This window comes from Panthera uncia, chromosome B4 (assembly GCF_023721935.1).
Source record: "Panthera uncia isolate 11264 chromosome B4, Puncia_PCG_1.0, whole genome shotgun sequence".
Taxonomy (NCBI): Eukaryota; Metazoa; Chordata; class Mammalia; order Carnivora; family Felidae; genus Panthera; species Panthera uncia.
Genome location: NC_064809.1, coordinates 111,759,007 through 111,772,502, shown reverse-complemented (window position 1 = coordinate 111,772,502; position 13,496 = coordinate 111,759,007). Strand labels below are relative to the sequence as shown.

General features: G+C 37.4%; 1 protein-coding gene across 3 annotated transcripts in view; it reads left to right on the top strand.

Moving 5' to 3' along the window:
- The window catches only part of EEA1 (early endosome antigen 1), a 112,322-nt gene that overhangs the window by 13,058 nt on the left and 85,768 nt on the right, over positions 1-13,496 (top strand). For 2 of the 3 annotated variants that reach the window (XM_049626082.1, XM_049626084.1), the window contains exon 2: positions 7,948-8,040. In XM_049626082.1, coding sequence (XP_049482039.1) covers positions 7,948-8,040 — 93 coding nt within the window. Of the gene's footprint in view, positions 1-7,947; positions 8,041-13,496 lie in introns of those variants that run through there. The other variant, XM_049626085.1, reaches the window with a different exon arrangement.

The window sequence follows — 13,496 nt, the reverse complement described above, 5'->3', positions numbered from 1 at the left end:
AGGCAAATCATGGAGTTTCTCTTGACTTCACTTTCCTTATCTGTCCACTGAGGGCATCATCACCTAGGCAATTTCTAAAGTGCTTTTCAGGGTAAGCCTGTTACTTGAAAACCAAAAGAGTACCAAGATTTTGAGTCTGCAGATCATTTGCAGCCCTGAGGTAGCATTTTAAGTGTTATATAACAAATCAAAATAACTTTTAACCTATTTTCTAGCATCTTTGCTAAGGAAAAAAAAACCTGTCTTTAGAGAAAGAATTCAGTGATAAAATTTGATAACTCGTGTAAGGTTACTGTCACAGCACTGCCATGTAGTAGTTTTCAGAAGATAGTAGGTCCCCTTCTCTACTGAGATCTTCCTTGCCCCCAGCATGCAGCCCTTTATAAGTATCTCAGATGCAAGTAAGGGACATTCATTACAGTAGATGCTTTGATGCAGCACCTAGATCTTCCTTTAAGATGGAGTCACATTACCCTAGCTGCCTGGAGTCATGGCTGCCGATGGCTCTTGGCTGCATCCTTCTCTGGGAGTTGCCCTAACAGAAAGAAGCTGCCTGATCCAAGATTATGTCCCTTTCCTGGAAACAGCCTGTACTTCATTACTGGTTGATGTGGAGAATTACAAAGAATCCTCCTCTTGCCTTGGTTAGGGACTTCTGTGAAGGACCATCCAGCTTTAGGACTCTTGGTGGGATTAACTAAGGCCACTGTTGTAATTGTGCTACTGATTAGCGCTGTTCGTCTGCTTTCTCTGCCCCGTCATATTGCCCCTGTGCCCGTACGGGTGTTCTTGGGAGCATTGCCCAGTAAAACTGCTTGTAGTTTTCAGGGCCTCAGAGTCTGTTTCCTTGGGAGCCCAGATTATGAATCATCTGCTATTTGGATAGTGTGTCTTAGAGATTTTTGTGTCATAAAACATGATTATATTCAGGATGGATTTTAATTTTATTATCTTTGTGTTCTACTTCTTTAAACTGATCCTCTATAGATCTCTTAGAAAAGGAATCTGTAGTCAGTAGATTAGAATTTGTTAGATTCTAAAGTACCATGCAAGACTATTTGCTGGGATTTTAAGTGTGGCACACTGATGCTCTGTTCGAGAGGTTTTATTATCAGCACCATTCCCAGTTCCCTCAACAGGTTTTAAGACTTAAAGAATGAAAAGTGGCTTCTTCTTTTTATTTTTGTAATGTTTATTTATTTTTGAGAGAAAGAGACCAGTGTGAGTGGGGTAAGGGCAGAGAGAGAGGGAGACACAGAATCTGAAGCACGCTTCAGGCTCCGAGCTGTCAGCACAGAGCCTGACGTGGGGCCCGAGCTCATGAACTGTGAGATCATGACCTGAGCTGAAGTTGGACGCTATCCGACTGAGCCACCCAGGTGCCCTGAAAAGTGGCCTCTTCTTAAAACTAGATTTTGAACCCTATTTTGGTATATTTTTGTGTCTGCCTATCTGTATTTTTTGAATCAAAACACCTGATACTCTAAATTTGCTTCAAATATATAGCTCAATTGTGATTATATGTTAGATATTTAAAAAATGTTGGATATTAAATACTTTTACTCCTTTACTTAATATTGACTTAATTGTATGATGTCTGTAAGCCCAATTTAGTTACTAATAACTTATCTGTAATTAGTTTTAATAGTCTCAGTCTCTTACTGATTTGACTGCCTTTTTCTTTTTCTTTTTCTTTTTTTTTCTTTTTGACTGGCTGCTTTTGAGAGATGTTACTTTCACATAACCATTAATAACTGGTAAAAGTTTTAGAGTTTTGAAAGTGTCCATAAGAAAGCAAAGTGTATATAGAGATTGGAAATATAGTTGATTGTTTCTGTGTTTTTCTTCCTGTTTATTTTGAGAGAGAATGAGGGAGCACAGGGGAGGAGCAGAGAGAAAGAGAGAGAGAATCCCAAGCAGGCTCCTTGCTATCAGCACAGAGCCCCACATGGGAATTGATCTCATGGGCCATGAGATCATGACCTGAGCCAAAAAGGAGCTGGAAGCTTAACTGACCGAACACCCAGGCGCCCCTGGACGTGCTTTTAAGTTAGCCAATTTAGGACTCAAATGAATCATGGAATGAGAATTTTAGAGCTGGAAGGACCCGTGATCTTGTCCTGTCCCTGTAATTCTTCCTTGAAGAAGTTGAGATTAGAGAAATTGTCTTGATGGGGATCAGACAGATGACCAAGAAATATTTTGGTTAGTAGAGAGAATATTGAATTGGGACCTGGGAAACCTGTTTTAATTGCAACTTTACCATTACCAGAGTGATGTCAATCAAGTAAGCTTAGTTTCTAGGGCTAGTTTCATCATCTATGAAGTGATACAATTGGAATATAATTTCTGAGATGTTTTCCAATTTTTAAACTTTGTTTCTCGTCTTAATGATATGAATGACTACTATGTACAGTATATCTACCAAATGCTAGGCAGTGTTTTAAACATTTTAAGTGTATTATTTCATGTAATTCTTACAACAGTTCTGTGAGGCTGACATTATTAGTTCCACTTTACAAATGGGAATTTGGGGCTTAGAGAAGTTAAATAAATCTACAAAGCTTCTTAGTGGGTAACTGGAATGAATGCAGATCTGTGAGACTCCGGCTTCTGTATTCTGAATCACTGTTCCTAGATTTAGGTGGACTTTTGCTTTTGGAACACTTAATAGGCACTGCTGAAAATAGGAGCCAGTTGCATTAGGTAAATATATGCTTCTGACACCCGTCTCTGGCATAGGGTAGTATTGTGTGTCAGTATGTTAGCCAGGAAAGACTTAGGATTCAGAAGTATATTGTGTGTTAGTACCTAGGAAATTTTGGAGAGGATTGAAATTAGATACAACCGGGGGATAGCCTCTTAGAAGCCCCTTTGAAAGACAAATTAAATAGGAATTGCACTCAATTTAGCATTAATAATTTAACAACATGAGTGATTGTATTTGCTTACTCATTAAAGTTGTAGGATGGTTCCAGGTTAGGTGGAATTGCTCACATTTCAGAAAGTAGGAATTGTTCTCAGTTCAAAGCTGATGAAAATGAGTTAGTTAAATGTGGTATGTTGGCAAAGAAGCTTGCCATTTTTAAAAATTATTTATTTATTTAAGTAACCTCTCCACCCAGCACGGGGCTGGAACTCATGACCCCGAGATCAAGAGTCACACACTCTACCGATTGAGCCAGCCAGATGTCCTGAGAAGCTTACTATTATTGTATGTGGTTGTATGATGGATAGAGAAGCTTCCGTGAAGTCATTGGTACCATAAGTTTTCTAGGTCGTATTATTGCAAAAGTCTGAGTAAGCTTTCTTCCTTCAGGATATATTCTGTTTTAAGAAGGCAGAGAAATAAGAAGGAAGTTTCAGGACAAAAAAAAAGTAATTAGCAAAAATGAATTATGAAACAAGTTTAAAGGTGTTAGAATTATAATGGAGATGAGAATATAGAGTATTAGTGACCATTTTCAAGGTTGAAGACTTAGAGCAAGTAAGAAGGACTTAAGAGACAAATTTTACGTGAAGTTTGAGGCTGACAGCCAGGAGTTAGAATTAGGAATACAGGAGGTGTGAAATGAAAAGTAGAAGGACCCCTCCCTAGGGAACACTGGTAATAGTGTCTTTGTATTTTTCCACAATTTTCTGACGCATATATCCATTAATATTATACAGATATGATCATAGTCTTCATATTGGGTTTTAATTTTTTTCACTTAATATAGTTTGGAGATCTTTAAGTACCAGCACTTTCAGAACTACTTCTTTTATTATTTGTTTATTTTTAATAACTACGTTATATTCTATGGATTAGCAAAATATGGCTAGTCCCCTGTTCTTTCCTTTTACTCCCTAGGCTTCTTGGGCTTACTTAGGTCTGTTTACTAGGACTATTTTTGGCAAACTTGATAAAAGATTTTTTTGGTGGTGGTAGTAGGGTTATGTAGTTATATCTTTGACTTGCTTACTTTTCTGGGAAGGTAAATCCCAGAAGAAAAGCCACCTCTACTCTGGAAAAATAAAGGATACAGAAATGGGGAAAATGTAGTTCTTGGGAGGTACAGCTTTTGTTTCCAGTGCTTTTGAGGATGGGTTCACTAGTTTTAAAACCTCTTGTGGGATGAAACTGTTGAAATGTTGATGGGTCAAAAATGAATTGCTAGTTTTATACAGTTCTTTATATTAAGTATGTAATTTAAAGGCTCTTTAACTTTTTCACCATTCAGCTCCTTTCTTTTTTTCTCAGATGCAGGAGTTGTCATCAGATCCAGATACCTGACTTTTATTTATAAATTCATGTCTCAAGCATACCATTTTGGGAAAGAATCTTACTATGTTTTTTAGAGTAGGGTAGATAATAGATGATAGAATCGTTAAAACATGAGAATCTTATGGATTTTAAATGAACACAATAAAGACAGACTCTGGATAAGTTTAGAACGTTTTAGAAGGTTACATTTTGGGAAAATGTGACAGGAATGTGGATCATCTATTGAGGTTTGCTTCTTTTTTTTTTTCTTTTTAATATCAAGAAAAGTTTCACTGTAAAAGTAATTTGACTATGGATCTAAAATTCCGAAAAAAAAAAAAATGAGCAACACCAAAACCTGAAAAACTAAAAACCAAAATATCCATAACTGTTTTGCTACAGAAATCATTATTTATATTTTGGGATATATATCCTTTGAATCTCTCATATGAATAGTTTTTGTACACAATTATAATTACAGTGTGTATGTTTTCTTATTTTTCTGTGCAGCTTTTATAATCATTTTAATGGATGAATTTCAAAGTAGTATCACTTTTTCCTTACTTGGCATTTTATATTAAATATTTAATAGTTATGAATAGGATGTTTGCTTGTTGAGACAAATGTGTAGTGAATTGCTCTCAGTCTTGGGTGCTTACAGTGCATCTCAGTGGAGATGTCCAGCAGAGAAGCAGTATGGTTTAGTGATGATGAGCTGGTTTGCTCAAGTTAAAATCCTTTCTTCCATTAATTAGCCATGTGACTTTGGGCAAATTACTTATTTCCACACCTCATTTCTCTCGTGTGAAATGGAAATAATGATAGTATGTACCATTAATGTTTTTTGCTGAGGATTATTAAGTTAGTTGTTGTGCTCTGAATCTTGCCCAGTGTTTGACTAGATTTTCAGTTCCTTTAAGGTAACATCTAGATAGTAATGAATGATGATGTTAGAGAAGAAAAAGAAGAAGACCTTTAATCCTCCAGATTGTATGTATCATTGGGATGGAATATCAAGTATTAGAGACAGATTGGTAATGGTTGGCATGGATGGCAGATGGATGGGCTGTGTTGATCTTTTTAACAACCCTCAAATGATTGTAGTTTAGTTGGTGTAGTAGAGAGAGCAATGCAAGAGGAATCAGAAGATTAGCATTTTAGATTTTTTTTTTAAATTTATATTCAAGTTAGTTAACATACACTGTAGTCTTCACTTCAGGAGTCGAACCCAGTGATTCATCTCTTACAAATGATACCTGGTGCTCATCTGAAAAGTGTGCTCCTTAATGCCCGTCACCCATTTGAAATCCCCCCACCCCCTTCCAGCATCTCTCAGTTTGTTCTCTGTATTTAAGAGTCTCTTATAGTTTGCCTCTCTCTGTTTTTATCTTAGTTTTCCTTCCTTTCCCCTAGTTCATCTGTTTGTTTTTTATATTCCATTGATGAGTGCAATCATACAGTATTTGTCTTTCTCTGACTGACTTATTTTGCTTAGCATAATACACTCTAGTTCCATCCACGTTGTTGCAAATAGCAAGATTTCATTCATTTTGATTGCTGAGTAATATTCAATTGTATATATATACACCACATCTTCTTTATCCTTTCATCCATTGATGGACATTTGGGCTCTTTCCACACTTTGGCTATTGTCCGTAGCACTGCTATAAACACTTGGGTGTATGTGCCCCTTTGATGCAGCGCTCCTGTATCCTTTGGATAAATATCTAGTAGTGCAATTGCTGGGTCATAGGGTAGTTCTATTTTTAATTTTTTGAGGAACCTGCATACTGTTTTCCAGAGTGGCTGCACCAATTTGTATTCCCATCAACAGTGCAAAAGGGTTCTCCTTTCTCCACATTCTTGCCAACATCTGTTGTTGCCTGAGGTGTTAATTTTAGCCATTCTGACAGGTGTGAGGTATTATCTCATTGTGGTTTTGATTTGTATTTCCCTGATGATGAGTGATGTTGAGCGTCTTTTCATGTGTCTGCCATCTGGATGTCTTCTTTGGAAAAGTGTCTATTCATGTTTTCTGCCCATTTCTTCTCTGGATTATTTATTTTTGGTGTGTGTGTTGAGTTTTGTAAGTTTTTTATAGATTTTGGATACTAACCCTTTATCTGATATATATCATTTGCAAATATCTTCTCCCATTCCATAGGCTGCCTTTTGGTTCTGCTAATTGTTTCCTTTGCTGTGCAGAGAAGCTTTTTATCTTGATGAGGTCCCAATAGTTCATTTTTGCTTTTGTTTCCATTGCCTCTGGAGATGTGTCAAGTAAGAAGTTGATGTGGCTGAGGTCAAAGATGTTGCTTCCTGTTTTCTCCTATAGGATTTTGATGGTTTCCTGTCTCACATTTAGGTCTTCCATCCATGTAGAATTTATTTTTGTGTGTGGTATAAGAAAGTGGTCCAGTTTCATTCTTGTGCATGTTGTTGCTGTCCAGTTCTCCCAGCACAATTTGCTAAAGAGACTGTCTTTTTTCCATTGGATGCTCTTTTCTGCTTTGTTGAAGATTAGTTGACCATACATTTGTGGGTCCATTTCTGGGTTCTCTGTTCTGTTCTGTTGGTCTCCGTGTCTGTTTTTGTGCCAGTACCAAACCATCTTGATGATTACAGCTTTGTAATATAGGTTAAAGTCTGGGATTGTGATGCCTCTGGCTTTGGTTTTCTTTTTCAACATTACCTTGGCTATTCGGCATCTTTTCTGGTTCCATACAAACTTTAGGATTGTTTGTTCTAGCTCTGTGAAGAATTTTGATGGGGATTGCATTGAATAAGTAGATTGCTTTGGGTAATATTGACATTTTAAGAATATTTGTCCTTCCAATCCATGAGCATGGAATATTTTTCCATTTCTTTGTGTCTTCTTCAGTTTCTTTCATAAGCTTTCTAGTTTTTAGTGTACAGATCTTTTACCTCTTTGGTTAGGTGTATTCTTAGGTATTTTATGGTTTTTGGTGCTATTGTAAATAGGATCGATTCCTTGATAACCTCTTTCTATTTTGCTTCATTATTGGTGTATAGAAATGCAACCGGTTTCTGTACATTGATTTTTTATATCCTGCAACTTTGCTGAATTCATGTATCACCTCTAGCAGTTTTTTGGTGGAGTCTGTCAGGTTTTCCATGTAGAGTATCATGTCATCTGCAAAGAGTGGAAGTTTGATTTCTTTGCCAACTTGGATGCCTTTTATTTCTTTGTGTTGTCTGCCTGCTGAGGCTAGGACTTCTAACACCATGTCGAACAAAAGTGGTGAGAATGGACATCCCCGTTGTGTTCCTGATCTTAGGGGGAAAGCTCTCAGTTTTTCTCTAAGGTCTTCTTTCTGATTTTTGTTAACAGTACAATCTTGAGAAGTCTTTTAGCCACTTTGAATCTGTTTTCTCATCTCTAGAGATAACATTTACCCTTCCTCTCTGAGAGATGTCATTATGACTAAAGTGAGTTGAAGACTATAAGGCACTATATACAAATGTAAACTTTTTATTAATTTAGAAAGACTAAAAATGAGAGAATGCATACAGAGACCTTGATACGGTATTGGGCACACTCTGCAATGAAGGATAGCTGCTAGTGGTATTTGTCTTCTTTTATGTGTAAGGCTAGCCCTGTTTACTGTTTAGATTATTAAGTAGTTTATGAATATATTATTAATACCTACTTTGATTTTTTTTTTCTCTCTTCTCTGTTTCAGACTCCTGGGAGAGTTGGCTCTCAAGGTTCTGATTTAGACTCATCAGCTGCTCCTATAAACACAGTGGATGTCAATAATGAAAGCTCTTCAGAGGTATGGAAATAATAATTTGGCAATAAAATTTGGTATTATTAAAGGAAAACGAGCAGAGGCTTGAAGTAGTCGTCAGTAATTTAAACTTTCATAGGAAAGGTCTCATCCTTCTTACAAACTGGAATATGACTTTTGAATCACACTTCTAGAAAAATACGGTGTTTAGTTCTAAGACTAAGAAAGTGTATATTAAAATTGAAAATTCATATTGTTGATTTGTCTTCATTGCTAATGTCATCTGAACTTAAGGAAGATTCTGACATCTGTTTATAAAAATTACCAATTAATTAGTGTTTGTACTGGCATGAACTACTGAGTTAATAAAAAATTAGATAAACTTATCTATAAAGTTTATACATTACTTGCTGTCTTTACAACTTTGCAAGAACTTTTATCTTTCATAGTTTATTAAAAAGTAATGGGGAAAGTAAGAAAGAACTCAATTTTTTTGAGAAGTTAGCCTTAGTATTTGCTTTATTATGATTAATTATTTTTAACAAACATTGTTTGCTCATTATAGAAAAATGAGAAAAGGGAAGAGAAGAACATAAAAACCACCAATAATGTCCTTAAGATATGGATGCACTCACATTCTGCTCTGACAGTTTTTGTCACTTGCCCCTTTCTGGGCCCAGTTGTACTGCCTACCTAGTTCCCCTTTTCTGTGCTCCCCTTTCCACACCTGTTTGCTGATGAGTCTGTTTTCTGTCTTGTGTATTTCTGATTTTGTCTCTATGCATTCATCTTCCTGTTTTGTCTCTTTCTGGCCATCTGATTTCATGTATATGGGTATTAGCCTTGAGAAGATCTAAAAGACCATGAAAGTGAGAATAAAAGTATCAGTTGAATTTTATTAAGAGCAAGTTTAATTGTTGACCTCAGTTGGATCAAAAAAAAAAAAAAAAAAAAAAGAGTCTCTAGTGCGTAGTGAGCAGTGCCTGGTGATCCTGCTGTATTTTCTTCTTAGGGTCATTTTCCTACTCTTTGAGATAGTTTTACTGTCTTCTATATCCTCACATCTCTCATGTGTGCTCCCCTCTCCCATCTTCCCTCAGTCACCTTCTATATCATAGGAAGTATTGGCTGAATGTCCAAAGCTATACTTGGCACCTTTGTTCTCTCTTTTTTAGTACACAGAAAACAGTTCCTTTTCTTATCAAATTTCAATCCATTCTCTTGTGCTCTGGATTCCATTCTCTCACATTCTCATTTTATTTTCTGTCCCTCCTGCCACTAGTTTTTACCCATGTCATGAATTATTCTTATTGGCATATAATACTGCTCTATAGGTTCATATGCCCAGTGCTTGGGTACATATTTGTCAAGGTCTTGGGTGATCTCTATTTCTCTCTCTGTCTCTCTCTCTCTGTCTCTTTCTATCAGTCTCTCAGTTTGTTTCCCTTTTACCTTGGCATCCCACTTTGTACAAACCCTAGGTTTTAACTCTGTGCCCTTAGCAGCCATCTATATGGAATTTGAAATGTCTCTGGGACTTTAAAGAAATAGTCAGAAGAGCGCCTGGGTAGCTCAGTCCATTAAGCGTCCCACTCTTGATTTTGGTCCAGGTCATGATCTCACAGTTTGCGAGACTGAACCCATGTCAGGCTTGGTACTGACAATGAAGAACCTGCTTGGGATTGTTTCTCCCTTTCTCTCTGCCCCTCCCCTCCTCAAAATAAAAAACTTAAAAAAGAAATAGAAATAAAGCAATGCCTTGCTTTATTCATATGATATTTATGTCATATTTTATTATTTAAGATAATGTGTAATATTGTCTTCGTATGGGCTGTTATAAGAAAAGTGCTATAGACTCAGTGGCTTAAACAACAAACATTTACTTCTCAAGAGTTCTGGAGGTTGGGAAGTTCAAGATCAAGGCAGATTCTGTGTCTGGTGAGGGCCTGCTTCCTGGTTTATAGGTGGCCATCCTCATATTGCTGAAGGGGCAAGAGAGCTGTCTGAGATCTTTTACAAGGGCACTAATCACATTCCTGAGGGTTCCACCCTTCTGACCTAATCACCTCCCTAAAACCCCATCTCCTAATACCATCACATTGGGAGTTAGGATTTCAATATAACTTCAACATAATTCCAATATGAGGATACACATTCAGTTTATATCAGACATGTAATGTGTATAATATGTAATGTAATAAGTGATTTTTTATATCCTTCAGTTATCACCAGGATGGTTGTTCAGAGTATTTAGTATAATGAATCGCCAGAAGCAAATGTCTTTGTTCACTCTTTATCCCTGTCTAGTCTGGCTTCCATCCTTAGTACACACTAAACTACTCATTGATGACCCGCATTTTCCTGCTCCTTTGGCTAGAGAGGGCAGGTTTTTTTGTAAGCGCTCACTGAAGTTTCCAGGTTGCCAGCTTCTCCAGCACCCAGTCTGGAATATATGATGCAAAAGAAAACCCAGAGTATTCATCATTGTATCAGTGCTTGGATCCCAAGATCCTTAGCTGGTCTTCCTTCTCTTCACCTTTCAGAGTTTTCTTATGTTTGTTTTATATATAATGTCTAGGGATGTTAGGTGTGCTCAACAGGAAGAATAGGGAAAAGTGTATCTGTTCCTTTCTGTCTGCAACTGGAAATCTGACCACTTTAAAAGTTGGATTATTTCTCTTTTTATTATTGAATTGTAAGAATCATTTATCTACTCTGGGTGCAAGTCTTGTCGATAGTTTGATTGCCTCCTATTTGCCCTGTTGGCTAGGGAAGGATTCCTGTCCTGGGCTCACAGGGACGGCTGAACATAAACTAACCTGACACTGGACAGATGAAGTCAACAGCAGTTTATTATTCAAAAGACGCATGGCCCAGGAGGACACTGTATGCCATGAAGGGCCATATGAGGATTGGACTCGGGAACAAAATGAACAACCACCGGCTGAGAGAGGCAAGGTTTATAGTATCAAGAGGATGAGGTGCCCCTTGGTTCCTGGAGCATATGATTGGCTTGTTAGAATAATTCTGTGGGCTGACAGGGAACTGAAACCTACTGTTTAGGCATATGGAGGCTCTGTGAAGAGGAGGAGTGTTTGACTGCAGGCCCCTATCTGTGGGAGCAGAGTGGAGAGGGAACTTGTAGTTAGGCCACGTGAAGCTCTCCCCTCGCCTGTTGACAAAGGAGTGCATAATACTGGGTCTCAATTTTCGACTTTACACCACAATCAGATATATGTGATGTTATGTTTTTTTCTTAGTCTGTGGTTTGCTTTTCATTTTGTTCATGGTGTCTTTCAAAGAGAAGTTTTTAATTTTGGTGAAGTCCAGTTTGTCAGCCTTTTCTCTTATGGATAGTGCTTTTTGGGTCGTTCTATGAATTTTTTTGCCTAGCTCAGTGTCATAGAGGCTTTCTCCTATGTTTACCAATGGTACTTAAAAAAATTCATTTTAATGTGTATATTTAAGTCTGTGGTTTCTTTTAAAATATTGTGTATGGTATGGGATAGTGGTTGAGGTTCATTTTTTCCATATGGATATGGAAACCACAGCTTTTTATATAGTTGTTTCAGTACTATTTGTTGAAATGTTACCTTTTCCTATTGAATTAAATTTTTGCTTTTGTGGGAAATCAATTGACCTTATATGTGTGGTTCTGTTTCTTTATGCTCTTTGATCCAGGCATACAGATTTCCCGCTTTTAAGGTGTGCCAAGTTTTTTCTTATCTCTGGACATCTGTATGCTGATCCCCATGTCTTACCTGTTCTTTTACTTTTCTGCCTGGTTAATATCTTATTATCCTTCAGGTCTCATTACAGATAATTACTTTTTCAGTAAACTTCACTTGACTCACATGTAGGATAGATGCTTATTCCATGTGCTTCTGGGGAATTGTATTTCCTATCCTTTTGATAATGATTATTCTGAGATACACTTATTTATCAAATATCTATTGTTGTCAGACGCTGTTCTGGATGCTGGAGATATGACAGTGAGTAAAATAGTCAACAATCTTTATCCTGGTAGGGGCACCTGGGTGGCTCAGTCGGTTAAGCGTCTGACTTCCACTCAGGTCATGATCTCGCTGTACGTGAGTTGGGCCCTGCGTCTGGCTCTGTGCTGACAGCTCAGAGCCTGGAGCCTGCTTTGGATTCTGTGTCTCCCTCTCTCTGCCCCTCCCCTGGTCTTGCTCTGTCTCTCTCTCTCTTCCTCTCTCAAAAATAAATAAACATTAAAAAAAAAACCTTTATCCTGGTAAAGCTTATATTCTTTTAGGTGGAAATAGGCAAAAACCCCCAAAACATACGAAAACGGACAGAGGGAAACAACTGGTGTTATTGAGAAAAATAAAGCAGGGAAGGAGGCATAAGAAGTGTTTTGGGTGGTTGCAATTTCAAATAGGATTGTCAGGGAAGACTTCTCTGAGAAGGGCATAGCTCAGGAAGAACTGAAAGAAGTGAGGAAATGAGTCATGTGGGTTTCTGGAACAACCATGTTTCATTCATGTGGAACAAGTGGAAAGTCTCTGAGGTAGGAGCATGCTTGGCATGTTGAAAAACCAGCAGAGAGGCTAGTGTGGCTCCAGCACAGTGAGTGAAGAGAGTTTGGGTCTGTGAGCTAATCAGGTCCACCTTATGCAGGGCCTTTCAGGCCTTTGTACAGACTTTGGTTTTTACTGCTGATGAGATGGGAAGCCATTGGAGAGTTCTGACAAGGGAAGTGACAAAACTTGTTTACATCTTTATAGGATACATTCTCACTGCTGTGTGGAAAATAAACTGTTCGTGGAGTAAGGATAGAAGCAGAGAGGCTGTTGAAAGGCTGTTGCAGTGATCCCTGTGTGGTGTGAGACTGATTGCGACAGGGTGGTTAACAGTGGAGGTCCTGAGGGTCTAAATATAGTTTGAAGGCGGTTCTACTGGGATTTTCTGATTTTTGTGCTCTAAAATGTAATTAATTTCTTTCATAACTTTTCCAAGAAGCCTGTAAGCTTCCTGAGGATGGGACTTTGTGCCTTATTTTATCATTTTGTTCTCAGCACCGTAGAATAATGGCTGGAACACAGTAATCACACTTGATACACACATTTTGAGTGAATGATTGAATATTGTATGTGGAAACTTACAGTGAAGAAACTAGTAAAGTCAAAGGCAGAACAAAGCTATCATGGCAAAAAAAAAAATATGCAAATGATGCGTTCTTTTAAGGAATTACTATTCTGTGGTTCCAGCACTTTGGACTGTGGTTGCCTAGAAGACAACTCTTTCATCAGTAAAAAGAGAAAACAACAAAGAATTCACGTTCCTCACTTTCATCCTCTGGCTAATCTCCTTTAAGGGTTGTTAACAAAAGGAATTAATGATATTAATCATTGCTAACATTTATTGAATGTTTTCTTTGTATCAGATGCTATGATAAGCACTTTGCATGTACTATCTCATTTAATTTTCTTTTTTTTTTTAACTTTTTTTTTTTTTTTTTTTTTTTTTTTTTTTTTTTT